This window comes from Neopelma chrysocephalum, unplaced genomic scaffold, assembly GCF_003984885.1.
Source record: "Neopelma chrysocephalum unplaced genomic scaffold, ASM398488v2 Primary Assembly neopelma1_154, whole genome shotgun sequence".
NCBI classification, from domain to species: domain Eukaryota; kingdom Metazoa; phylum Chordata; class Aves; order Passeriformes; family Pipridae; genus Neopelma; species Neopelma chrysocephalum.
In genome coordinates, this window is record NW_020897816.1 from 15,946 (window position 1) to 41,309 (window position 25,364).

The 25,364-nt window shown below is 59.3% G+C and overlaps 4 protein-coding genes and 1 long non-coding RNA gene across 15 annotated transcripts in view; 4 read left to right on the forward strand and 1 right to left on the reverse strand.

The window, feature by feature from the left end:
• Window positions 1-472: 472 nt before the first annotated feature.
• On the reverse strand, window positions 473-7,574 carry AK2 (adenylate kinase 2). 2 transcript variants are annotated; one of them, XM_027701212.1, is made up of 7 exons: window positions 7,443-7,562; window positions 6,870-6,995; window positions 4,865-4,975; window positions 4,669-4,763; window positions 4,011-4,083; window positions 3,235-3,430; window positions 473-1,283 (listed from the first exon to the last, which is right to left on the reverse strand). In XM_027701212.1, the coding sequence occupies exons 1-7, from the start codon at window positions 7,560-7,562 to the stop codon at window positions 1,276-1,278; spliced, it is 729 nt and encodes a 242-aa protein (XP_027557013.1). In that variant the 3' UTR covers window positions 473-1,275. The 2 variants fall into 2 exon arrangements, with proteins under 2 accessions (XP_027557013.1, XP_027557012.1); XM_027701211.1 differs by lacking the exon at window positions 473-1,283 and having other exon boundaries at window positions 3,032-3,430; window positions 7,443-7,574.
• Window positions 7,575-8,214: 640 nt separating this feature from the next.
• On the forward strand, window positions 8,215-14,778 carry AZIN2 (antizyme inhibitor 2). Of its 5 annotated transcripts, XR_003537046.1 has the most exons (12): window positions 9,241-9,421; window positions 9,583-9,696; window positions 10,782-10,956; window positions 11,033-11,206; window positions 11,914-12,086; window positions 12,524-12,643; window positions 12,973-13,138; window positions 13,257-13,419; window positions 13,494-13,606; window positions 13,805-14,019; window positions 14,371-14,665; window positions 14,700-14,778. XR_003537046.1 is itself a non-coding variant. In XM_027701208.1 (11 exons), exons 3-11 carry the CDS (start codon window positions 10,858-10,860, stop codon window positions 14,504-14,506), a joined length of 1,359 nt encoding a protein of 452 aa, XP_027557009.1. In that variant the 5' UTR covers window positions 8,215-9,004; window positions 9,583-9,696; window positions 10,782-10,857; the 3' UTR covers window positions 14,507-14,773. The 5 variants fall into 5 exon arrangements, 4 of the variants coding, with proteins under 4 accessions (XP_027557009.1, XP_027557008.1, XP_027557010.1 ...); XM_027701208.1 differs by lacking the exon at window positions 9,241-9,421 and adding an exon at window positions 8,215-9,004 and having other exon boundaries at window positions 14,371-14,773; XM_027701207.1 differs by having other exon boundaries at window positions 14,371-14,773.
• A 17-nt stretch (window positions 14,779-14,795) lies between these two features.
• Window positions 14,796-15,115, forward strand: LOC113976230. The gene is made up of 2 exons (XR_003537047.1): window positions 14,796-14,858; window positions 14,904-15,115. It is a non-coding gene; the product is annotated as an uncharacterized LOC113976230 (long non-coding RNA).
• An 832-nt stretch (window positions 15,116-15,947) lies between these two features.
• On the forward strand, window positions 15,948-17,357 carry NDUFS5 (NADH:ubiquinone oxidoreductase subunit S5). Its single transcript, XM_027701213.1, has 2 exons — window positions 15,948-16,271; window positions 17,145-17,357. Exons 1-2 carry the CDS (start codon window positions 16,056-16,058, stop codon window positions 17,247-17,249), a joined length of 321 nt encoding a protein of 106 aa, XP_027557014.1. The 5' UTR covers window positions 15,948-16,055; the 3' UTR covers window positions 17,250-17,357.
• A 5,546-nt stretch (window positions 17,358-22,903) lies between these two features.
• The window catches only part of MACF1 (microtubule-actin crosslinking factor 1), a 141,069-nt gene continuing 138,608 nt past the window's right edge, over window positions 22,904-25,364 (forward strand). For 4 of the 6 annotated variants that reach the window (XM_027701236.1, XM_027701238.1, XM_027701225.1 and 1 more), the window contains exons 1-2: window positions 22,904-22,947; window positions 24,292-24,562. In XM_027701236.1, the coding sequence (XP_027557037.1) occupies window positions 24,343-24,562 (220 nt within the window). In that variant the 5' untranslated portion in view covers window positions 22,904-22,947; window positions 24,292-24,342. Of the gene's footprint in view, window positions 22,948-24,291; window positions 24,563-25,364 lie in introns of those variants that run through there. The other 2 variants (XM_027701235.1, XM_027701234.1) reach the window with 1 other exon arrangement.

A 25,364-nucleotide genomic window follows, 5' to 3' on the forward strand; every position in this document is an offset into this window, starting at 1 on the left:
GGTGGAGGAAGGGATGCAAGGAGGTCTAAAAGACAAAGCAAATGAGCAGAAACAGAATACACAATATATGGCTTCCAGTTGCTGCAGGAAGAGACAAGAAAATAACATCAGCTCCTCCACACACTGGGTATGCAAAGGGAGGAGGAAAAAAAGGAATTACATCAGTTGAAGTACCTGCAAGGAGCTCAAGAGAGAAAAACAGGATGCACAGGGGTTCAGTGCTTTCAGAGTCACGCATGAACAGGAAAGAGAACCAGCAAAAGGCACCATTGCTATGGTGATCTAAAGCATTGGACACACTCAGCAAGGAAAAGAGATAAAAGGAATTACAAGCCACATTTTCAGCTGCACAGAACATCCTTGGAGATAGGATCAGGCCCCAGGATCCACCCAGCACAATTGTTAGTTGATGCTGTCATCTGCCTCCTCACCCTCCACGCTGTCTGCAGGTCAAAGAGCACACAGCACCAGATACAAATGTAAAGGGGTTATTTTATTATTGATTCAGAGGTTAGACAAGGCACCATTTGATCTAAAAAGAAATGCAAAAAACCCCCCCCAATTAAGTGTTACTTTTGCAGGCAATTAAGAAAGTCTCTTTTGCATTTCTTCAGCATTGTGTGAATTCCAGCTTGGTCATGATCACAGAAAAGCCACCCCATTCCCAGGTAAGGCAGGTTTGGACTAGAGCCACAGCCCCTCTTCAGCAGCAGAGAATCCTTGAGAAGTCTCTGTGCCAGGGTTTAGGAATGCAGCAGAACAAGAAAAACAAAAGTTCCAGGAAAAACCCATGGCACCTCTTTTTCCTTTCCGTTTCGGACATGATGCATCATTTGTTCACTTTGGTCCTCGCTGACAGGAAGCAACTTTAGGAAAATCACAGCAAACCTTTCAGTGGCCTCAGGGTACCAAGAGCCCACGAGACAAGCCCTGAAAGTCCTGGAGAAGCCTGGAATAGCACCTAACTCTACCCTCCAACAGGTCAAGGACCTGCAGCTGATCACTCAGAGGTGTTTCACTGTCTTGTTTTGCCTCCCCAGACATGATTTCTAAGGAGGCCACCTCTTTTTCACAATGATTCTGCCAAATAAGAAATCCAACCAAAACCCTACCAAATCAGCCCCCAAACCCCTTGTTTACCACCTCCTTTCCCCCCCCTCCCATCAATCATAACCCCCCACTCCCAGCTGCCCTCCCCTGCACCCAAGGGAGGGCTGCAATGGGTGATGTAGCAGAGTGTGCAGCGTTTGGTGGTGTCTCATCTGGTTCACGGAGTCACTCAGCTGGAATAAATGGGAACAAAGAGAAAAAAAAAATATTTAGGGGGAAAAAAAAAAACAAAGAAAATGAAGCATGGTTTATGGCAGAAAAAGGCTGGTGAGCTGGATGCAAAGTGAGCACAAGGGAGGAAAGGAATGGAGAGCGGAGGAACATCTTGTTCTTGCTGTAGAGTAAAACCCTGACCAAATCCAGGAATGCCAAGTGCCATTATGGCAGCATGGAGGGGGCTGCAGCTCTCTGACTCTCTCAAGATAAAAGCTGCTTCTACTCAGAACTTCCTTACAGTCACTGAGATGCCAAGGCAGCTCTAACACACGCTTTCCCCTTCCCTGGAGCACAGGAATCCTATCCCAAAGGCTATCCCGACCTCCCAGCGGGGCTGCCCTTCCACAGGAAAGCCAGAGACAAAGCAAGGGCCATCTGGGAATCCCAGGGGACCACAGGCTGGTGACAAAACCAGCCCTGTTGACTTCCAAACCCTTTCTCCCCAGTCATGTGCTTTCAAGAGAAACAAGTCAGCTGCTTTCGGTTCCTGGTGTCATTTCCAGTTTGCTGGAAGGGAAGAGGTTGTTTCCCTGGAAAGGATGTATGAGGACAGAAAGGGATTTTCAGACAAAGGAGAAATTATCAAGAAAAAGAGCAAGGGATTCCTGAGGATTAAGCATCTGCTCTGGACACAGAGCCCAAAGCAGCTCAGTGCACAGGAGGGAGATGGGCCATTTCCTCTGGAGAGGAGGGTACTCAGCAACTCTCAATCAGCAAATACACATGGAAGGCCAAAGGACAAAGTTTCACCTGGGCCAACCTATATTTACAGCAGGGTCCTCTAGGAAGGGCTGGAATCCCTCATGGACAAAGGTCAGTGCCAGCCCTGCAGTGTCACCCTGAGAAGACAAGGCACTACCCCCCCAGAGTGTCCTCACACAGAGAGCCTGACGGAGCCGTTGGATTTGCTCAAGAAACAGGAACATTTCCATGAGCTCGTAATGAAGGTCGTTAGCTCAAGGGCACATGGAGCCAGTGGTTAATAATGCTGTCTCTCCAGCCTTGAGAAATCATTTGTTTTGCAATAAGGCTTTATTATATTTAGACTTTGGGATCAGGAGAAGCTCAACACATCTTCCAAGGCAAGAGTGAAGAGATAAAACCCAAGTCCTTTTCTTATCCTCACGAGATCCCAACCTGCCACAAAGTGACTGTGAGACTCTAAACACGGACTCCATGTTCTTAAAAAGAGCAAGAAGCACTACTTTGCTATATTAGGGCCCACAAATGATAAGAGGTTGAAACCCCCCCATACTTTCTGTCCCCTAAGTCCCATCAGCACAGGAAGACAGGCTGTGCTCTCAGGTAACCTGCCATCCTACCAGGAATAAAACACATACAAGGAGAACACGTGGCCACCCAGCCCCGAGCAGCAGCCAAACTGTCCCTCCCACGGCTGCTTCCCCAGCAACACACACACAGCAACCCCACGTTTCATTCCTGCACCTTCACATCACCTGGGAAAATCCTTCCCCCATTACTTAATCCTGACCTCCAACCTTCTCCTAGGCCCCTGTGGAGCAGCCAGGAAGAGCTGGAAGCACAGTTCCTTCCAGGTAGGTGCATTTCTAGGATGAAACAAAAGCTTTTTGACCCAAAAGGGTGCAGATCCCATCTTTGGCAGCCGGAGCCTGGGCTCGCTGCGGCCTCTAGAGGCCAAAATCTCCCACACCCGCAGACAGACTGACGTTCACATATAGCGAGATAGAGACCGTTAACAGCTCATTTAATTAGAGAATTAGCACAGCCCTGCCTTGGGCTGCATCACCTTGTCCCCTCATCTTCTATCTGCTCAGCTCTTCACCCTCCCTGGCCCCAGAGATAGAGAGACAGAGACAGAGGGAGAGAGAGAGAAAGCAGAGCTCTGTCCTGGGACGGAGCTCTAAATGAACATAACCAGGTCTTTACATGTTGCTCTCGAGAAGGCTGCCAGGATGCTGGCAAACACCACGTCAGGAGACTGGGAGGCATCCACGGCTGTATGGATCCCCCTCTTGCTGTAGTAGGAGATCAGGGGAGAGGTCTGGGTGTGATAGGACTTCAGGCGGGTTTTCAGGGCGGTCTCGTTATCGTCGGAGCGGCGGATCAGGGGCTCTCCAGTGACCTGGGAGAAGCAAGGGGACAGTCTCCAGCTTGCTGCAGCCTGGCAAGCTCCCCCCTTCTCTCCACAGCTCCCACAAGCCCCGCTCCCCTCCTCCAGGCCAGGCTAAATGCGGAGCTGCAGAGGCGACCCCCAGGTCTGCGGGAGAGACGGAGCGAACCCAGGGCAGCCAAAACAAATCCCAGAGCAGTGACTGAAGAGAGGAGGGTTCAGCCCTGTGGTCGTTCCCCCACACACCACTATAGGAACCCCGAGAGCAGGCACCAGCTACAGTTGCTCCCCAGGATGGAAACCAGTCACAACCCACCGCAACTTCAGCTGTGGACAGAGTCCAACAAGTTCTGAGGCTGGCAGAGCCCGGGCCAGCTCTGCAGCACATCCATCCCTTCATCCATCCCTCCAGGCCTTGCTCCCCGCAGTGCCGTCGGCTCAGGCTGCCCAAGCAGTTCCCCACGCTCCCCAGAAAGCCAGGACAGAAGGTACAAGAGAAGGAAAGAAATGAGTTCTTTTTTTTTCCAGGGAGACTGCAAAGCATCAGCTAAACCCAAAGCAAGGCGAGCTGTGGCCCTGGGAGCTCACATACATCGTCCTTCATGGGCTCTTTCGGGGGTCTGAACTCCTCGTGATACGAGCGGCCACTCGCTGGGTGAATCAGCCTGAGACAGAAAATAAGTGTCAGCAAAGCAGGACAAGGCCTCCTGAACCTGCCACTCATCAGCACAAGAACATCTGTAAGAGCAACATGATTTGCCTTTCACTTGTAAGAAAATTCTCTGTAGTTATTTCTGTACCAAGGGCCTCTTCAGTTTGGAAAAGCAGCTGCAGCAGGAAATGGAGAAGGGATTTTTACTTCCTGCTTTACTGGGGAAGGGGTCTGGCTCCTGGAGCTGTGAGGGTGACACAGTGCAGCAGAAAACAGATCTGACCTTAGACTGTGCCCAAATGTGTGCAGTGTCCTGCCTAAGGGAGCAATAATGACTTTGGAGAAGGAAGACTTTAAAGGCTGAGCCGGGGCACCAAGGATGCTGATTCCTATCAGCAATCCCTAATTTATAGGGCAAGGGAGGGGCTCTGCTCAAGGCTGATCCAGCCATGGGAGAACAGGCAGAAATCTAACAGAGACCAGCACTACAGCCAGCCCTAAGGACTGGGAGGACAACCTGGGATCTGAAATCAGGATGCCATTCCATAGACTAGGAAACCTCAACCTGTGCACTGAGCATCTGGGAGAGAAGCGTTACCGTCCAGTGATCCTCCGGATCAGCAACGAGTCAGGGATGCTGAACTCAATGACCGAGTCGAGCTTCTCCTTCCTCTTCTCCAGGAGCTCATCCAGCTGCAAGAGCAAACACCCACCTCAGAGGGGCCGAGGGCCCAGGGACCCCTGTCTGCAGGGAAGGAGGTGCCAGAGCAGTCCCTGAGCAGGGCCTCACGTACCATCTCCGCCTGCTTCACCGTGCGGGGGAAGCCATCCAGCAGGAACCCGTTCTTGCAGGGAGGGGAGTCCAGGTTGTTCTCAATCAGCTCCACCACCATCTCATCGCTCACCTGCAGAGAGGGGGGAAGCCCGTGGTCAGGAGGGACACCCTGAACTTACACACAGTTGCCTCCAGAGCTGCTGCACTCATGGTGGGACTTTTGGGGTTGTCCTGTGCAGGGGGTTGAACTCTATAATCCTCGTGGGTTCCTTCCAGCTCAGGATATTCTGTGACTCTACCATCCATGTCAGCGCCCAGGCTGCTTCAGGCCCCTCCTACAGCCAGAGGCAGCAGCCACGGCACAGGGCACTCCTGTTAACAGGGTGAAAGCTGTGTGCTCATTCCTGCCCACGTCAGGGAAGCACTCCCTGCCATGACTGTTGTGGGAAGCACTCCCTGCCACGGCTGCAACACCAGGATGTGGCCAAGGAGACCTTTCGCTCCAGGAATATTCCACAGCGTGCCAGGGACTTGGACCAGTGCTGTAACCTCGCTGTTACAAAGGTTGCTGTATTTCAAGGAAGACTGTCAGCTCGAAGACAAACTCCTGAGATTATTTCTTTTTTTTTTTTTTTAAAGCAACTCACAACAGAAAAATTTCGACATAACCTTGATTTCCTGTTACTTTGTACCTTCACCCACACATCCCCCTCAGGAGGCAGGAAGGGCAGAGCAGGCAAGTTGCTCATTGACTCCCATAAACCTTGTGTGAAGGTAAAAGCCCAGTAGTTGCTGACAAGCTCTGGCTTTGCTGGATAGTTTTTTCCCATCCAACAATCTCGGCATACCGCTGGGATTAGTGCCTTTTCCACACTGCAGCACTAACAGATGCTGCAGCCCCAACAATAGCTGTTTATTTGGGAGCAGCTCTCCTCAGCAGTGCTGTTTTCTCCAGCACACACAGCTGGGACCCAGCAGGATTTGGGAACCAGGCTGTCACAACACACAAACAACAGCCCCCACAGGCAAGGGGGGAAGTCTGGGTGAAGCAACAAGTCACTTCTGTGCCTTCCTGATTACACCCTTCAGAGAAACAGCCCCTGAGCATAAACCCATCCCAAACTGCTGTGCTCCCAGCTGAGTTATCACAGAGCCAGAGCACAGAGCTGCGGGGTGTCCCCGTGGAGCAGCCTGGAGCTGGCTGCCACACACACACACGTGGCAGATACCTCCAGCCTCCCCAGATAACGTCCCTATCTTTCACAACCAGCCGGGTATCGCAGGCTCGGTGTTGCAATGAGCTCTGGGCAGAAGCTGAGATAAGCCACGTCACTCTCCCCATCTGGGGCCTGCAGAAGCTCCCCGGGGTGTTACGAGCCCGTGACAGCCGCAGAGATGCCCGAGATCTGCCCCACACGGGGGCAAGTCGCTGCAATTTGTGGTTCCTTGAGTTTCCCCAAGATAGTTCAGTCCTTCTGATGAGATAATTAGACCCTCCTAAAGTGAATGTCAGAGATTCCAACTCTTGTCTCTGGGGGACCTAAAGTGCCTCTCTCACACAGCACCTGCTGTAGCTGTCACAGCAACACTTTTAAGTCTATTTTCACCACTTATGCAAGAGCTGGGATGCAGATGAACCCTCTGAAGTGATACCTGGAGTCCAGGTATCACGTGAAGAGAGGCAGGAGCAGCAAAGCACGGCTGCAACATCCTGCAGCTTCAAGGATACACCTTCACCTCAAACAGTGCTCAGAAGCCAGCCAGAACTCACCCTGTGAGCATGAAAGAACCACCTCAGAGACACAGGCAAAGAGCAACTCTGAAGAGGAAAGGTGTTTTTATAGGATGTTTCTCCTGCAGGATAACAGAAGGAAAACCTCCACCCCTGCCTTCACCTTGCAATCTGCCTCACCACACTAATTAGTTTTGTCACTGAGAATTCTAAACAGGGGGCGGGTTTTGCCTGCTCTCATTCCAAGTGCTGCCAGCCCATGTCCCCTCCCAGCACATCCCTCACGACCCACCAGCTTCCCAGCATCCATGGTCTCCTTGAGCCGCTTGCCCAGCTCGGACCCCGAGGCCACCATGGCCCGCAGCATGTCCCCGGTAGCCAGGTGGCACACGCAGTAGGTCTCGGCGAGCTTGGGAGCCTGCGGGAGAGAACGGACAGCGGTGAGCGCTCCGGGGATGGGACCTCGGGGTGGGGGGCCGGGGGGAGCCTCAGCCGGGGCTGGGGTGGACAAGGTGGGGCCTTGTCCCCTGTGGCAGCACCGGGACGCTCAGCGAACCGCCAGCACGTGGCAGGGCCCGGCGCCGAATCCCCGCAGCGCTCCGGGAGCGGGGCCAGGGCACCGGGTCCCCGCGGGCCGGCCCTGCTCCGGGACAAAGGGATCCGGGACAAAGGGCCCCTGGAAGCGGGATACCGCCGAGCACCCCGAGAGAAGGGAGGCCCTGCGGAGCGGGACACCCCGCACGCCCCATCCCCTCGGCGAGGCCCACGCGGCGGTCACACGGGGAAAGGCCGGGCGGGCCGGTCCCGCCGGGCCGCTCCCTCAACGGCGGGGCTCCCGCTGCGCCCCCCGCGCATCCCCGCTCACCTGCGTGCCCTTGCCGGCGCCGGGCGGGCCCAGCAGCACGGCGCGGATGCCGTGGCGGAGCCCCGGTGTCGGTGCCGGGCCCTGCCCGCGGCCGCCCCCGGCCTGAGCGCTCGGAGCCATGGCCGCCGCCGACTGCGCGCCCGCGCCGCGCCGGGGGGCGTGACCCCGCGCGCCCGGGGCGTGGCTATGCATATGAGGGGCGTGGCCGCACAGGCAACGGCCGCGGGTTTAAAAGCGAGTGGGGCGTGGTTATGCGCGCGGTAGGCGGGGTTAACCCAGGAATGGGCGGGGTTAACCGGCGGTGGGCGGGGCCGTGGCTCCGCGTGGCTCCGGGCGCTCCGCCGGTGCCGGGCGCTGTGTCCAGTTCTGGGGTTCTCAGCCCAAGAAGGACATTTTGGGGCTGGAGCGAGCCCTGAGGAAAGCAACGGAGCTCGGGAAGGCTCTGGAGTGCGCGTCCTGTGAGGAGCGCTTGTGGGGGGCTCAGCCTGGAGAAAAGGAGGCTCAGGGGGGAGCTGCTCGCTCTCTCCCGGCTCCCTGACAGGAGGGTGTTGCCAGGTGCGGGTCGGGCTCTGCCACCAGGCAGCTAGTGACAGGAAAAGAGGGCGTAGTCTTAAGCTGCACCAGGGGAGATTTACGTTGGACAATAGGAAGAAGTTCTTTACATGGAGAGTGATCGGACATTGGAATGGGCTGCCCAGGGTGGTGGTGGATTCGCTGTCCCTGGAGGTGTTTAAGAAGAGACTGGATGCGGCACTCAGTGCCATGGTCTAGCAGGCAAGGTGGTGTTAGGTCAAAAGTTGGACTTGATGATCTCAGAGGTCTTTTCCAACCTAATTCCTTCTGTAACTCTGTGGTTCTGAGCTCTGCTTGCCCTGGTGCTGTGTGGGCTCAGCGTGGGCTGGGCTCAGTGCCCTGCTCTGCGTGGGCTGTGCATCACGACACTGCCTGGCACATCCAGGAGGGACTGGCACTGCAGTGCTCTGCATCCCTCTGCTCTCCCCTCAGTGCAATGCTCTCTGCATGGCTCCCCACGCAGTGCAGTCCAGGACTGGTGCCAGGCCAGAGCACTGGGAAAACACACCAGGATCTCACAGGAGACAAGAGCTTCCTTGGCCCTGGTTGCCAGGAGAGTCCGTGGCAAAGCCAAGACCACGGTGTTGAATACAGAAAGCCAGGATAAGTCTGTCCCTCTCACCTCCTCAGTGGGGGCAGCTACCCCTCCATACACAGAACACTGGCTCCTCAGCAGCACCAAGGAGGGACCTACAAATTAACAAGAAGAAATAAAAAAAAAATCCCTGCTCAGCCCTTGCTGTTTGTGGGATGGAGCAGTGCCACCATTTCCAAATGCAGCAAAGACAGCACTGATGGACCAGACGAAGCACCTCCATTCATGGCAGAGCTGGACCTGCTGCCGGGGAACCCACCAAAACTGGCAGCACCTCAGCAAGGGCAGGATCAGTCCCTGACATCTTCCCAACTACCTCCTGCTCGCCCTGCCAGAGTCCCAGCCAAACAGGCACTGCAGGGAGCCTGGTTTCCCTGGCAGCAGCATTTCAGAGGTATTTTGGGCTCTCTTCCCCCCAAGGGTCCCCGTGCACAGGATGCGCAGCCACGTGAGGTGGCCCCGCAGCAGGGCCGGGCTGGGGATGAGCTGAACTGGGTGAGAACCCCTGGGTGACTCCCGGGGGCAGCCCCAGCCCTGGGAGGGGGTGGGCGAGGTGGGGGAGCGTTCTCCAAGAGGGATGCAGGATGCTCGGAGGCAGCTCAGCCAATAGGGGCGCTGGATTTGGTTGTCATGGTTACGGTCGGGAGGCAGAGCAGGGAGGGAGCGCTGGGAGAGAAGGGGTGCAGAGCTCCCCCATCCTCTGCAGGGGCTCGGGGCGGGCAGGGAGCTGGGGCAAGACAAACAGCCACTGCTGGAGCTGGTTCGTTCTCTCGGGAGACCCATGGCAGAATCTGTTTAAATGCTTTCTGAGGTAAGGGTGCTTGGGGGGGCTTTGAGGGGAAATGTCTTGCCTGGCACAGTGAGGAGGGGGCTGGTGAGGGGTGCCTGTGGCTGCTGAGTTTTGGGGCTGGTGGGTGGAGGGTGCTGTTGGTGCCCCTCTCCCTCGCTAACCCCGTCACTGCTTCTCCCCAGAGCCCTCGGACCCCCAGCAACAGCCACACCTCAGGGTGCTGTGGGAGCTCTGCATTCCTCGGGGAGCCCCCCTGGCAGCACGTCTGAGCACCTGGGAGGGAGAACTGGGCCGTGGTAAGGAGGGCGTGTCCCAGGCTGGGGCACATGTTCCGACAGGAATGACCCACTTCACTGCTTCCGTGCCCCATCCTGGTGGGCTGGTGCTGCTTAGTGATGGGATGTGAAGGGTAAAGCTGGAGGAGTCGCTCTCCTTTCCTGAATATGTGGCTCTAAGAGCTTTAAAAACATGTTTTTTCACCTCATTCCCCAGCTCTGGAATTCGCTGGTGGGGCTTGCTCAATGCATTACAACATCCTGCTGCCCCGGGGTCAGCGTGGTCTTTCTCCCAGTGCCTCCCCCAAAATGTTGCCAGTAGGTGTCTGTGGGGAGGAGGTGCAGTGCCACTCTGAGAAATGAAACCTCTGCCTCCTGCTCCCTTCAGATCAGAGAGACCATGTTCCTGTAAGAGCCCTGGAGCTAGACCTGGATTGTCGGAGTGGAAATGTGCCCTGCTATGTTGTCAGCTCTCTGGGTTATGAGACAGGCTGGGTCCAGGGCAGGAGATTGTTAAAGCTGAGTGTGTGAGCTTAAAGGTAAAGCTCTGCTAGGACGAGCCAGGAAACTCTGTGCAGCTTAACTGTCCCCTGGTTCCACACACGGTGTCACAAAAGAGCCGTGGATCCACAGCAGGGATCCAGACTGTCCTCAGGTCAGGCAGTGTCAGTGAGGGGTCTGTGCTCTGCCTCCCTTTTCCTGGGGCTTGTGTGCCTGGGAAAACGGGTCCATGAGAATGGAAACCATAAGGGATCCTCACCACAGCAGATCCAGCTACGTTCCAGAGCGTGAAGGGACATGTCCTGGCCCATAAAGGCCTCCATCCTCTTCACGGTGCAGTTGGCTTTGTTGTTGAACTGCTGCTGATGGAGACGAGGCTGCTGTGTGCCAAAACACGGCTCTGAGCTGCAGAGAAATGTGTCTCCTCCCCCAAAAGAGGATGCTTTCACCCACAGCAGGGCTCTGCTGAGGCGCTGGTTTGGAGCAGAGCAGCACAGAGCTCTGCCCAGGGCAGTGCTGCCATGGGAGGGATGGATGGGGAGCACCCCGGGGTGCTGATGAAGCTTCTGGACCCTGCCTGCCCTTAATATTCCTTCTTTTTCCAGTGTGTTGCTCTCTTAGAATCTATACCCTGCTCAAGGAGGCTTTAAATGAGCATCATCACACCCTGAACATCCCACCATGAACGGGTACCTGAACGAATCCAATTTCCTGATGGTGGAGGAGGGCTTCACCACCAGAGACCTCCTGGAGAACCTCCTCGGGGAGCTGTGCCAAGGGGTAAGGGCTGGTTCTCTGCTTCCCCCCTTGCAAGAGGCACTCATGGAAGCTTCTGCTTACTCCAGCTTTCCCCTAGAGCGACCAGCAAGCCTTCTTCGTGGCAGACCTCGGGGACGTCGTGAAGAAGCACCTGCATTTCCTGAAGGCCCTGCCCCGAGTGAAACCCTATTTCCCAGTGAAATGCAACGGCAGTGAAGGAGTGATTCGGCTGCTGGCAGAGCTGGGGGCAGGCTTTGCCTGTGCCAACAAGGTAAGGATGTGGGAGGACAGCTCCAAGTGAGCATCCTACAAGCATTTGTGGGAGAGTGGCAGAGCTCACCCTCCTTTCTTAAGTCTCCGCTCAGTAGGTGACATTTACAGGGGCAGGAGTCTCCCTCTGCTGTCAAAAGTCTATTGGCACAGCCCATAAATCCCTGTCCTCTGTCTGGTGACTCAGGCCTTCCCTTTGACCAACATTCCTGCCTCTGGAACTGGTGTCTTGGCTGGCAGGCTTGGCTGGTGGCACAGCACACCCCTGGGGTGCCACTGCCAGAGCCATCCAACTCTTGCTTTCTTTAAGGATGAGGCTAAAGCTCCCTGCTCCCTCCTCCTCATCACTTGCAATAGCCAGATTTCCAGGGAGGAACCAAATTAAGCCACTTACTTGTACATAATTAAATAAGATGTGTTTCCAGGAAGAGAAAGTGCAAGTGTTGTCACAGCTCAGACCAGGGGTCACATGCCAACCCTACGCCTGCCAAACCCACTTGTTTCCTCTCCTGGTCTCATGCTGTTTTAAACACCTTACCACAGTCTGTCCTTGCCAGGACAAAGTCCACTGTGATGCCTTTGAGCTCTTGTAGCTTTTCCTTGGAAAAGCCCAGGCCGCAACGCTGACGCTTTGCTGCAAAGCTGGACAAGACCCAGGGCTGGTGGTGGCCATGGGGACCTTCCTGAGTGTGTTCCCTGTCCCTGCAGGCTGAGATCACACGGGTTCAAGGCATTGGAGTCCCAGCTGACAGGATCTTCTACAGCAGCCCCTGCAAGCAGGTTGCCCACATCAGGTACGCGGCCAAACACGGGGTGCAGCTGATGACCTTCGACAACGAGGTGGAGCTGAGCAAGGTGGCCAGGAGCCACCCCCGTGCCAGGTGGGTCTCTGGCAGCACCATTGGAGGGGCAGCTGGAGGAGGAGCTGGGCAGGGGGCTGTGGGGTGCTACAGGGGCTGAAGAGGAGGTTGTAGAAGGTTGGCGTCGGTTTCTTCTCCCAGGTGACAAGCGATAGGACAAGAGGGAACAGCCTCAGGTTGTGCCAGGGGAGGTTTAGATTGGATATTTGGAAAAATTTGATTGCTGAAAGGGTGGTCAGGCATCGCAACAGGCCGCCCAGGGAAGTGGTGGAATCACTGTCCCTGGAAGTGTTCGAAAAACACGTGGATGTGGCACTTGGAGAAATGGGTTGGTGGTGGGCTTGGCAGTGCTGGGTTAATGGTTGGATTTGGTGATCTCAGAGGGCTTTTTTGGCCTTAATGATTCCATGACCCTGTGATTCCAAGCCCCCTCAGCACCGTGTGGCTTTGCTGTGCAGGATGTTGTTGGGGATCACTGCTGACTCCAGCCCTTCCATGACATTTGGGACCACGCTCAAATCCTGCCGGCACCTGCTGGAGGCAGCGAAGGAGCAGGCTGTGGAGGTGGTTGGCATCAGGTACAGCACGTGGTTCTTCTTCCAGAGGGGTGCTCAGCCCCTGTGGATCGGGATATGGGGAGCTCTGCCCTGCTGGAACAACACAGTGCTCCACGGAGCCACCGGGAGTGAGGCGAAGGCAGGGATTTGCAGGGGTTCACATTGTTGGGGTCAGTTTGGGGCAGGTTTGACCCTAAGAAAGGCTTTTGGGGGCTCTGTGGGTCTGTCCAGGTGGTCTGGCTTGGGGTGGTGCGTGGGATGCACAGAGCTGCCGCCAGTGGGTGACAGTCCCAGTGCTGTCACTCTCTGGGGACAGTCAAACCCTGCTGAAATGGGCTCTGTGCCCTCAGCTTCCACCTTGGTGCCCGTGGGCTGGAGCCCCAGGCCTTCGCTCAGGCCGTGGCTGCAGCACAGCTGGTGTTTGACATGGGCACAGAGCTGGGCTACCAGATGCACCTCCTGGACATCGGCGGGGGCTTCCCCGGCACCGAGGACACCAGAGCCCGGTTCGAAGAGGTACCACAGCCCCCAACACCTGCCCTCAGCAGGCACAGAGCGAGGCTGGAGGCTCTCCCTGGGTCTGGCTCGCTCTGGAATCCCTCTATCCAAGAGGGAACTCCTTCCTCTCACACAGATTGCTGCCGTGGTAAACTCTGCCTTGGACTTGTACTTCCCGGATGGCTCCGGGGTGGAGATTGTTGCCAGACCAGGCCGGTACTACGTGACCTCCGCCTTCACCTTTGCTGTCAGCATCACTGCCCTGGAAGAGGTCCCCATGGAGCAGCCTGGCTCTGACGGTAGGTGGGACATTGGGACAGGCCCACCTGTGTGCCTGAGCTCCCCCTGAGCCCTCTCCTTGCTCCCCTTCCAGAGGAGGAGTCCGGCAGCAGGAAGAGCCTTGTGTATCACCTCAACGACGGCATCTACGGCGCCTTCAGCTGCCTCCTGTTCGACAGCCCCTGCCCCAGGCCTCGGCTGCACAAGGTGAGGGGGTTTGCCCAGCCTGGGGAGAGCCCGGGGGGTCCCTCACGTTGCGTGGCATCACCTCATGCCAGAGGGGAGCAGACTGTGGGGAAGCTGTAGCCAGTCCGTGGCCTCCCGGGGTTGGATGGGTGGAGATGAGACAGGTCACTGTGACACTGGGACATCCTCATCCCTGTGGCTGCTCTCTGTCCACCCCAGAGACCCTGCCCAGAGCACCCCTCCCACAGCAGCAGCCTCAGGGGCCCCCCTGGCCACGCCGAGGATCGCATCGCCGACGGGCTGGAGCTGCCCGAGCTGCACGTCGGGGACTGGCTGCTCTTTGGGAACATGGGGGCCTACACCATCCCAGCCTCAGCCCAGCTCGGGGGGTGTCCCCAGCCACACGTCACCTACGCCATGTCCCGCATGGCCTGGTAAGAGACGGTCAGAGCGGGGGGACGGGGCTGGGTCCTGCGGGGTGGGAGGTGCCGCTTTCCCTCCTCCACCGGGGCTCTTCGCCTGAGGAAGAGGGTCAAATCTGAGTCCCAGAGCCCTGAAAATTCAGGGTAAAAACCTGCCCTCAGAGGCAAAACTCCTGTTCTTTTAAATGTTGGCAAACTTGAGCCTGTTTTTCGCTGGGGAAGCCACGGGCAGCTCACCTCTGGCTGTTGTTCTGTTGGGGGGGGGATGTGAGAACCCCGGAGATTCCCCTTCCTTGGGCCCACTCTGTTCACAAGGGGCTGCTCCTTCCCCCTTGCTCCCCCTTGGGTGTCTCCCACTTGCAGGAAAGCCGTCCAGCTCTTCCAGGGAAAGCCCCTGGAAGACGACCGTGAGAGCCTCTGCACCCCCCTGTCCTGCGGCTGGGAGATGGCAGAGACCCTCTGTGTCCCTCCGGTCTTCGCTCCCACCGGCATCATCTGAACAGGGATGGCACAGGGAGGGGAGGACCCATGGTGGGGAAGGGCCCCGGGGTGGTACCGGGGTGGGGAAGGGTCCTGCAGAAGTACCAGGATGGGAGGGAAGGTCCCATGGCAGTACCAGGGGGATAAAGGTCCCACAGCGGTACCAGGGGTGGGAAAGGTCCCATGGCGGGAAAGGTCCCATGGTGGGAAAGGTCCCATTGTGGTACCAGGGGGGATAAAGATCCCATGGCAGCACCTGGCAGGGAAAAATCCCCCAGTGGGAGAGGTCCCACATTGGTACTGGTGGGGGAAAGGTCCCAAAGTGGTACCAGTGGGGGAAAGGTCCCCTGGCTGTACTGGAGGAGGGAAATGTCCCATGGTGGTACCAGGAGGGAAAAAGTCCTGCAGTAGGAAAGGTCCCATGGTGGTACTGGTGGGGGAAAGGTCTCATGGCTGTACTGGAGGAGGGAAAGGTCCCACGGTGGGAAAGGTCCCCTGGCAGCACCAGGGGGAAGGAGGTGCCCTCCTGCCGCTGGCACCGCCCCGCTCCACTCGCCCCGGGACTGCACTGGGAACTTCGAAGTAAATCCTGTCCCATGGATCCTGTGCCATAAATCCTGCTCCTCCAGCTCGTGCAGAGTGTGTTTGGCAGGTGGGCGGGGGGTGCCCAGCAGGTTTGGGCTCTTGTTTTAGGAGGGATGGTAATAGCTGGTGTCCAGCATGCCCCGGGGAGGCAGATGAGCCGGGGGCTCCCACTCCACACCCCGTGCTGGAGGCGGCGCAGAATCCGTCTGCAATCAGCGTTTTAATGAGGTTTTGCTCATTAGGGAGGGCGGGGCTGTTCACCCAAACTTTATCCGGGCATCCAGAGGGAGCCGTGGGATTTTGGGGGCACGGAAATAGGGGGGTGGGTTTGGGATGCGGGTATCACTGCGGAGAAGACCCATCTCCCAGGTTCCCGGGGTCCCCTCAGCCCTAAGGAAGGCTCCTGTCCTGGGGTGTGTGCGGGGGTCCTGCACAGGACAGCCCCTCTGAGACCTGAAAGCCAGGGACTGGGAGAACTGGGGGGCACTGGGAGCCCCGGGAGGACACTGGGAGGATATGGAGCACTGGGAGAGCACTGGAAGGAGACTGGGAGCCCTGAGAGGACACTGGGAGGACGCTGAGAGCACTGGGATGACACTGGGAGCACTGGGAGGGCACTGGAAGGACACTGGGATGACACTGGGAGGGCACTGGGAGCGCTGGAAGGACACTGGGGTGACACTGGGAGTACTGGAATGACACTGGAAGGACACTGGGAGCACTGGGAACCCTCGAGCGCGGCCGCCAGGGGGCGCTGGGGCGCGGCGAGCAGCGTGTCCTCCGCCCCGCCAGAGGGCGCTGCAGCGCCTGGGGCGCCGCTCCTGCCTCCCCTCTCTGTCCCCTCCCAGCCGCAAAGCGCGACGCGGTGTCGCGCTTGGAGTCGCGCTTGGCGGCGGCGGCGTCGCGCGAGGGCGGTGAAGGACGGGCCGGGGGAGGGCCGGGGGTTTCGTGACAGCGGCCGTGTCGCGACAGAGCGCGCAACCATGCCCTTCTGGGACCTGCAGAAGCAGCTGGGCATCGACGTGGACACCTGGCTGCTGCGGCAGAGCATGCCGCAGCCGAGGAGCAGGGCCGCCCGGTGCCACGCCTTCGAGCGCGAGTGGATCGAGTGCGGGCACGGGATAGGCCGGACGCGTGCCCAACGCGAGTGCCAGCCCGAGTACGAGGACTTCGTGGAGTGCATGATGCACGCCAAGCTGGTGGGTCAGCGCGGGGCGCGGGGGGGCACCGGACTGGGAGGGACAGGGAGGGATCTGAGGGGTCCTGACAAAGGGGCAGCAGGTCCTGCGGAGGGACATGGGGGTGTCCGGGCCGAGGGGGGACACGGGGGGCACCGGGGGGGGGTGGGAGAGGACATGGGGGTCACGGGGATCTGGAGGGTCCTGATAAGGAGGGGGGGCACTGGGTCACCAAGGTCCGGGGGGGGACATGGGGGGCCCCAAGAGTCTGGAGGGTCCTAATTAATATGAGGGGAGGAGGGAGGCACGGGGTGGGTACAGAGGTCTCTGGGGGGCCCTCACAAATAGGGATGAAAGGGGGGGCACGGGAGCACCAGGGGAGGGGGCTGGAGGCACCTGAAGCACTGGGTCAGGCTGGGGAGGGGGTGCTGAGGGTCCTGGGCAAGCTCTGGAAAGGTCTGGGGGCTCCAGCCCGGGGGGGAGAAGGGGGATTGGGGTGGGTTCTGGACCCCCAGCAGCCCCTTCCCCAAGGGCTCTGGTGGCTGCAGGAGCCCAGAGAAGCTGCGGCTGCCCCATCCCTGGAAGTGTCCAAGGCCGGGTTGGAGCATCCTGGGATGCTGGGGGTTGGAATGGGCTTTAGGGTCCCTTCCCAACCCAAACCACCCTGGGAGTCGGGTCAGCCACTGGAGAAAATCCCGTCTGGCCAAAAACATCGGGCTGAAAACCCAAATTATCATCAGCTGTAAAACGTGCTGCAGCATCCTGAAAGCCCCGAGGTTTCTGGAGAGAGGGTCCAGCCCGGCTGAGGAGCGCCCAGGGTGGGGTTAATGTGGGTTCCACGACCTGCCCTGGGCACCCCCTCAGAGCTGTGACACCCCTCTGTGTCCCTGCCAGGCCAAGAGGCTCCAGACCATCCTGCAGCAGCGGGACAAGATGATCAAGGAAGGGAAGTACACCCCACCTGACTACCACCAGGGCAAGGACGACCCCAGGCCGTGATTCCCGGGGTCCTGACGTGGAATTCCTGCAGGAAGCAAACCCACAGGACACAGGGGTGGGCAGTGACCCCACGCATTGCTCGGGCAGTAAATATCCCTTTGGAATGTCTCCTTGGCTCTGTCGTTTCTTTTTTGGGGGAGTAAAACCCGGTGTGAGGGGCTTTGCTTGCAGCTGATTTCCCTGAGGGGGATTTGGGACACCCTAAAACACCGGAGAGGGGCTGGGAATGTTGCCCTTGAGGGGGTCAAATGCCCCTGGAACCGGAGGGAGCTGTGTGCTGGCAGCTTGTCCCTGCTGCAGGAAAGGGATTTCTGCTGGAAGTGACAGGAGAGTTGGAAAAAATGCCAAAAAAATCTCATCAACTATCCAAGCTCGTCCTGCAAAACTGGGCTGTTCCCAGTCGCTCTCCAGCTGTGTGAGGTGAAAAATGATTAAAACACCTCTTTTCCACACGGATTCGGACTGGAAAGGGATGGATCTGGGTTCTCTCCTGCCCTCCCAGTGTGTGGGAGGCAGGTTTTTTCCCTGGGGGCTTTGAAATCCTGTGTGTCAGCAGGATCCATGGAGTGCTGCTGGGGGGGGGTTGTCCCTCCCAAGGGGAGCTTTTCCTTCCATTCCCTCCAAATCCTGCTCGATTTTGGGACAACACTGAAGCAGGTGAGTCCCTGGAAATGGAGAGTGGCCAGATTTGTGCTGTAATCCGTATTTTTAATCCTGATGGTGGTGCTGGATCTGGGATGGGTTTCCTGTGGGTTTCCTGATCCTGACAAATCCCCACACTGGGTGACAGAGGCTGATCCAAGTGTGGTGGAACCTCCAGCAGCAGGTGACAGGAGGGGAATTCCCCTGGGAATGCCCCTCCCAGGGCACAGGGATCCCTCCTGGGAGCAAAACAGGCTCCTGAAGCCCTGATTCCAGGCACAGACCTGGAATTGCTGTGCACTTGGATATGAGGGGTCACAGTTGGGTGTTGTGTTTTTGGGGCTCTGCCCAACCTCTGAGCCATCCTGGGGTGTCCAGGGCCAGGACCTGAACCAGGAATGCTCCATTATTTCCACAGAGTCCCCTGGAAGAAGCACTTCCCTGGATTTCACCCTGTTTCCACACAGGCCTCGCAGGTGCTGTCCCAGCGGGATTTGACCTTCTTTGGGGATTTCTGCAGCTCCTCATCCAGCTCCTCTCCCTCAGCTCCCTCCAAACCAGCCTTCCCGAGCGCTGCTGGGAGGTTTCTCCCTTCCCCCAGGGCCCAGATGGATCCGTTGCTCCAGCCCAGATGGATTCCCTGCGCTCGAGCTGAGTCACGGCTGGGGACGGAGCTGCGATTCCCCCCCCGGCAGAGCCCCAAATTCAGGGTCTGGGTTCAAATCCTCTGAGCCAGGGGTAAGGATGTCAGCACTGGGGTAGATCTCTGCATTCCAGATGTGAAAGGAGGCAGGAGGGAGCTCCTGGGGTGGGAAACACGGGAGGGATGTGGGAGCAGTGTGAGGAAACGGGGCAGAAACGTGGATGGTTTCAGGTGGAAAGGCCCTGGGGGTCTGAGGAGCTGCCAGAGCTGCCAGAACAAGTAAATGATGGATAAAGAGGGAAAATTGTGCTGGGCATGGAAGTGGAACAGTGACACGTGAGCCATTGGCCGTGGAGTTATTTATCCGCAGGGAATAGTTGTCCTGGAGGGATCTGGGAGGAGGAGAGAGCGGAGGGGATGGGACTGTGTGGATGGGGGGGTGGGGACCCACATGGCACCTCCAGGAAGCGCCCAGCAGGGTTGAGCTGTTCCAGGACCACGATTTCCCAGGATCAGCCCCTGGGTTTCACCCAGGGATGGAAATTTGGGAAGCGAGGCCAGCCAAGAGGTCAAACCTTTGTGACCCCCGTGCCATGTCTGCACCCCCCCAGTTGTTCATTATCATAATGGTTAATTATACTTCCCTTTCCCAGAGAGACATTGTGTACTGTGGAGAGGCTGGGAATGTGGGGGAGGCTTTGGGAAGTAGCAGGATCGCAGGGTCTGCCTCAGGAATGACTCTTCTGGTGGCGGCTTGACTGTAACAGTCCTTACCTTGGTGGCATCACAAACCCCTCCCGAGTTGGATGTGAAGGCTGGCAGCATCTGGAGCCACGCCACAGCACGGGCTGGTGCTCCCGGGAATTGCTGGTTTGGGAAAAAAAACCCCAACCAATCCTGTGATTGGGAAGAGTTGCTTTTCCAGGGAGAGGGGAAAAAAAAAATCCGGGCTCAGCAAAAAGCCTGGCAGCCTGCTGGTGGTGAGGGTGACTCATCCCACCGAGCGGTCCAGATGTCTGAGGGAATATCGGGATGTATCTGAGCACTCCTGGCTCCCGAGTGGCTCTTTAGAGCCGCTCAAAACCTAATTGCTCTGGCGATCGGTGCTATCGCAGCCAAGGGCACACGGAGTGCGCCGGGGCCGGGAGGATCCATTTGCCAGTAGTTAAAAGCTCTGTCAGGAATTTCGGCCAACAAAGGGACTAATCAAAGGCTTGATGAAAACGATCAAGTTCGTGGAGAGATAAAAAAAAAAAACAAAAACAACCCTCCCAGCTCTGGTGGGAGGAGAGCGTGGCTGAGGCTCTGGGCAGCGATCGAAAATGGGTCCGATGCTCCCAACCGAGTTCCCCCGGGCAAAGGGATTTGGAGCATCCTCGGCTTCGGAATGTGGTTCACCACAAAGCCCTGAACAAGATCCATTTCCAGCCTGTAGTAGTTCCAAATTTACATTTTGCTCTTTGCCTTTTTTGTCGTCTTTTTGGCGCGGGGTGTTGCCACGTCCCCGGGTGGGTGGGAGGCACTGGGGGCTGGGCTGGGGTGAGAGATCTCCGTGGGGAGCCGCTTCTGCTGTCGGTGCAGCCTCAGCCGGGCAGGAGTTGGTGAGGGCAGAGCTCCTGTCGCTCACCGGCTGCTCTCCCAGCACCATCCCTTCCCCAATCCCCATTTTCCCATAACCCCCAGCCACCAGGACTGGGAGTTGGGGGTCTGGGGTTTGGGTGAGCCCCCACCTCCTGCAGCACCCTCAGCCCTGGATGTTCCAGGAGCCCAGGCAGCATCTGCAGCTCCTCTGCCTTGGAGAAGGGGAATAAACAACTCTTGGGAGATGAATAATTTATCAAAAGTCGAGTGAAAAGGCAGGTTTTATCCCTGGGCTTGGGCGAAGGTTTTAATGAGGGAGAGAGGACAAACCCAGGGGCAGAGCCATGTGCTGACTGATTCTCACCAGGAGACATCCCCCTGCAGCCCTGTGGGTGCCCAAGGCCCCTGCACCCTGGGGTGGGTGTCCCAGGGATCCCCACCTTCCTGCTGTGCAGCACAGGAATGGGGAGATCAGATGATTTAGGGATGATCCCCCTGCCCACCTCCCCCCTTCCACCTGAAATAACAATTCCCTGTCTCCACGCAGGCAAAACAACACAAGATCTTAACCCAGATCCGCAGCAGGAATAATCCAGCACCCCCCGGCACTGCGAGGGATTTTGGGAAACGCGTTTCAGGTGTGAGATCCACACAGGCTGGAACAGGCACCGTCTCCCAGCCGCCTTCACTCCTCCAGGATTCAACAGGGCTCAGATTGGCTGGGTTTGCTCCCATAGCACCGTGAGGGAGGAGGCTGGAGCCCAGCTGGTGACACCGAGCACGGGGTGACGGAGGGACACGTCACCCCAGAGCCAGCACCGGGCTCCCCACGAGTGCCGTGAACCCTGTGCCACGTCCTGGGGGCAGGTGGTGCCTGGTCACCGTGGGGGTGTCACAGCGTGACCCTGGTGTGAACCAGGGGCTGGGCTGTCCATGGCTGGGCTCACAGGGCCATCAGGTCTGTCACCTCTGTCACCTCCGTGCTCTGGCTGAGCCGCCCAACCCGTCTGGGAGCTTCGGGAATGGCTCGAGCGGCGTCTGGTTCTTCAGGCACTTCCCTCCTCCCAGCGTGTCTGAGGCCTCTGGCACTGGTGGGATGAGCCTTCCCTGCTCCCCAGCTCTCACGGATTTAGGGGTTCCCCATGACGATGGGACCCACAGCCCCCACTGGAGCACATTTATCCATCAGTGTCCAGTGCGGACCCGACCACGCACTCCAGGGGTGTGAGACCTGCACAGGGAGGGAAGAGAAAGTACTGCTGGGGTGGTGGGGCTGGCACTGGGGTGGTGGGACTGGTGCCAGCCCACCAGGACACCCTTTTCCAAGATGCCATTTCCTCTTGCCCCAGTTCCTCAGCACCAGTCTGGCCTGGCTGCAGTGTTGTTGGGACTCCTGTGGGATCCCAGGAGCTCACACCCTCATTCCCAGCTGGAGCTCCTGTCATCGAGGCCTTGGCTGCTGCGTCTGTGGGATCATCCCACTGGTGAATCCACACCTGGGCGGGTGTTGGCCCCATCCCTGACCGGGCCAGGCAGGGCCGTAGGGCAGCACGTGCTCCTCTACAGCCACATCCCAAAGCGTCCGAGAGCACGGCGGTGTCACCACACCCCACGCCCCGTGTCCTCCCACCGCCTCGCTGGAAGTGCTCAGGAAAACAACAGCCACCGGGAAAGCAGAAGGGACGTGTGTTGGGATGAGACCTGAAAACCGGCGGGGGAGAGATGCCCAGGGGGCAGCCGGGTGCGCCGAGACCCCGGGGGGAGTGGGGCGCCGGGCTGGGCCGGGCCGTGTGCGGCGCCGCGGGAGCAGCCGCGCTGGCCCCGGGCCGTGGCACGGGGCCGGTGCTGCTCGTTGGGTCCCGCCGTCGGTGCGGGGCGGCTGGATCTGCCGTCAGCCGGAGCGGTTTATCCTGCTTCACTCCTGCCAGGCGGCCGGGGCCGTCCTGCAGCTCCGCCACCCCTTCGGGCTGCTCCTGGTGTCCCTGCCCGCGCCGCGCCTGGCGCTGGGACAGATCCGGCTGGGGCTGGGATGCCCCGCCGCCCCGCAGGTGAGGCCCTGGGCAGCTCACGGCTCTCCCAGCACGGCCCTTTCCGTGCCTGTCCCTGCTCGTGTCCCCCTTCACCCTGCTCGTGTCCCCCCCCCCGCTGTGCTCCCACCGCGGCTGTGGCTGCTGGCCCCGATCCCGGATCGATGGGTGCTCTGATTACCCTGGGCCTGGGGGGATGCAGGGGACGGGCTGGAGGAGGGATGCTGAGGGGACACAGGAGGGGCTCGGAGGGGGGTTGTGTGTGGATCATTGGGAGGTGATGGGTGGTTTGGGGGGACCCCCTGTACAATGGGTGGGGAGCTGCTCAGTGGCTTGGGGGGATCCCCTATGCAAGGGGGTGCGGAGGCAGCAGGCGTTGAGGTGCCCTGAGGAACACGGGCAGGTTGAGGGGAGGGGGGGCACAGCGTGGGAGCCCCGAGGGGGTGCCCGGGGCCGGACCGAGGGTGCCCGGGGCGGCGGTGCCGGTTGTGCTGGTGCAGGAGCGGGGGCGGCAGGGCCGGTCCCGGGGCTGCGCGGAGCGGGAGGCGGCCGGGACCCCCCCGCCGCTCCCGCCGCCCGGTGGGCAGGGCCGGGCCGGGCCGGGGGAGGCGCCGCGGCGGCGGGAGCGCACGGCGGGGCCGGGAGCGGCCGGACCGGGAGCGCACGGCGGGGCCGGGAGCGGCCGGACCGGGAGCGCACGGCGGGGCCGGGAGCGGCCGGACCGGGAGCGCACGACGGGGCCGGGCCGGCACCGGGAGCGCCGCGTCCTGCCCGCGCCCAGTCGGTACCGGAGCGCCCGCGGGGGGTGAGCGGGGCCGGCGGTGCGGGAGCGGGGGTGCGCACCCGGGAGGGAGGGAACGAGGAAGGGCGGCGGATGGAGCGGGGATGGGCCGGGGATGGAGCGGGGAAGCGCCGGGGATGGTGCGGGGATGGAGCGAGGAAGCGCCAGGGAGGAGCGGGGGATGGAGCGGCAAGGGCAGGAGGCAGGGATGGAGCGGGGATGGAGCGCGGAAGGGCGGCGGGTGGGGATGGGAATGGACCGGGAAAAGGGGGCAGCAGCCGCCCGGGCTGGGCTGGAGCTGCGGGCACCGGAGGGTGCCGTGAGGGGGGGTTGGTGTTGAACCGGAGGGGAGCAGGACCCGCGGGGGCCAGACCGGCCCCGTGTGCCCCCGCAGAGCCGTGCCCGCACCCCGCTGCCTCCCGCACCTGCTGCCCCCCCGCCCGCGCCGCAACCCCGGGTCCAGCCCCCGCAGCCCCCGGCTCTGCCTCTCCCCGGGCACCGAACCCCCCCCCGGCCTCACGGCCCCCCCCAGCCCCACACGTATGGGTCCCCCAAAAACAGGGCGCGGGCTGAGACCCCGGGGCTGCCTGGGGGAGCCGCGGTTTTGGGCCGCGATTCATTTTTTCGCAGCTTTTCAATGGGGGGTGAATGACTCATGGAATCCTTTCTCCTTTTCTTTCGGTGTTTTTTTGGGTCTCTTTGTTCCTGTTTTGCTGATTAAATGATGGGAATAAGGAAAGGCTCGGCGCGATGGAGGCGGCTCCTGCGCCGCGGCACATCGGTTGTAGGAGTCTCAGGCATTTTTTCCTGGTCGTGCTAGAGGACACAATGAGATTTATTTTAAATATGTCTCACGCAAGGTGCTTATTTGCCCAGCGTGTGTACGCGGCACAGCTCACTCCCGGCGTGCTCCAGAAAGCCCTACCATCTTTCCCTGCCATGATTAATAGGATTTTTAAAGCCATTCCCATTCTCAGAGGGGAAAAACCTGCAGGTACAAAGGGCAGTGCCGATCTGCCGCTTCTTCTTGCACCGAGCACAAAGAAACCAAACCCAAAAAGGTTGGACTTGGCTTTGTGGGAGTGAACTGGTGCTGGGGATACCAGTGTGGGATTTGCTGGTGGAGGGGCAGCCGCACCACTGTCCCCATCCCTGGGAATCCCAGCTGTCAGACCAGCAAGGGGGAAACTGAGGCAGCATTTAGGAGCTTTGGGAGGGCTGATTCACCTGCCCAAGAGGACGTTTGGGCAGGGGCTGAGGGCAGGGACGTCCACGGTGGGATGGTCCCTTCTCCATCAGCCCCAGCACCTGTGGCAGGGAGGGACCCGCGGGTGGCCCGGTGTCACGAGCTGTTTGCTCCTCCCGCAGGGTGCTGCCCGTGGGGACGTCCTGCCCGCCCTCCTGCCCGTGCCCTGGGCCATGTCGTCTTCCGACGAGGAGACCCTCAGTGAGAGGTCGTGCCGGAGCGAGCGGTCCTGCCGGAGCGAGCGCTCCTACCGCAGCGAGCGCTCGGGCAGCCTCTCCCCCTGCCCACCCGGCGACACCTTGCCCTGGAATTTACCCCTCCATGAGCAGAGGAAGAGGAAGAGCCAGGACTCAGTGCTGGACCCGGCTGAGAGAGCTGTTGTCAGGGTTGCAGGTAAGTCAGTGCCCTGTTGTTCACTGGATCCCCCTCGGGGTCTGGTAGATGGGGCTCCCCCCGCGGTGGCTGAGATGGTCTTGGGGTCATCCCTGTACCCTGCTGCTCCCCAGGGAGACTGGGGATGGATGGGATGGGGAAGGGAGGGATGGATGTGGCTTTTGGTGGGTGAGGACCAGGGTGGTGGCTTGGTTCTGCCAAGGCTTTGTCCTCTCCAGGCTCGCCCTGGGCAGTTCATACCCTCAGCACTGTGGTTAAGGGATGACTGGGCTCCTCCAGCTCGTGGGTTGGGTGACATTAGAATGCTTAATTAAGGACTAAATGGCTCCTTGGTAGAACAATGCCCTTGGCTGCGCTCCAGGGAGGAATTTGCCCTGGGAGGTTTGGGATTCCCACCCAGGTGATGTTGCTGGGGCTGCTCCTTTGCCCTGGTGGTGTCCATGGACAGCCCCATCACTGCGGTCATTGTGTCACTGCTTCGTGTGTCCCCCTTCTGCTGCGCCGCCGTGATGCCCAGGTCACAGCCCTGGGGAAGGAATGGGGATGGGAAGGAGAAACAAAGACAGGGATGGACCCACCGTGGCCAATGGCTCCTTCTCCGAGTGCTGGTTGAGGGGGGTAGTGGGAACTCCACTCCAGGGCTGTTGGGGAGGGAGGACGGAGGAGTTTGCTCAGGGTGGTGGCTCCAGGCACCAGAGCCAGGATTTGCTTCTTCACTGGGGCCAAACAGCCATCAGGGGCTTTGATCTGCATCTGCCGGGGTCTGTCCACAACTCCCTGCACTCCAGGCGCCTTTGATCTG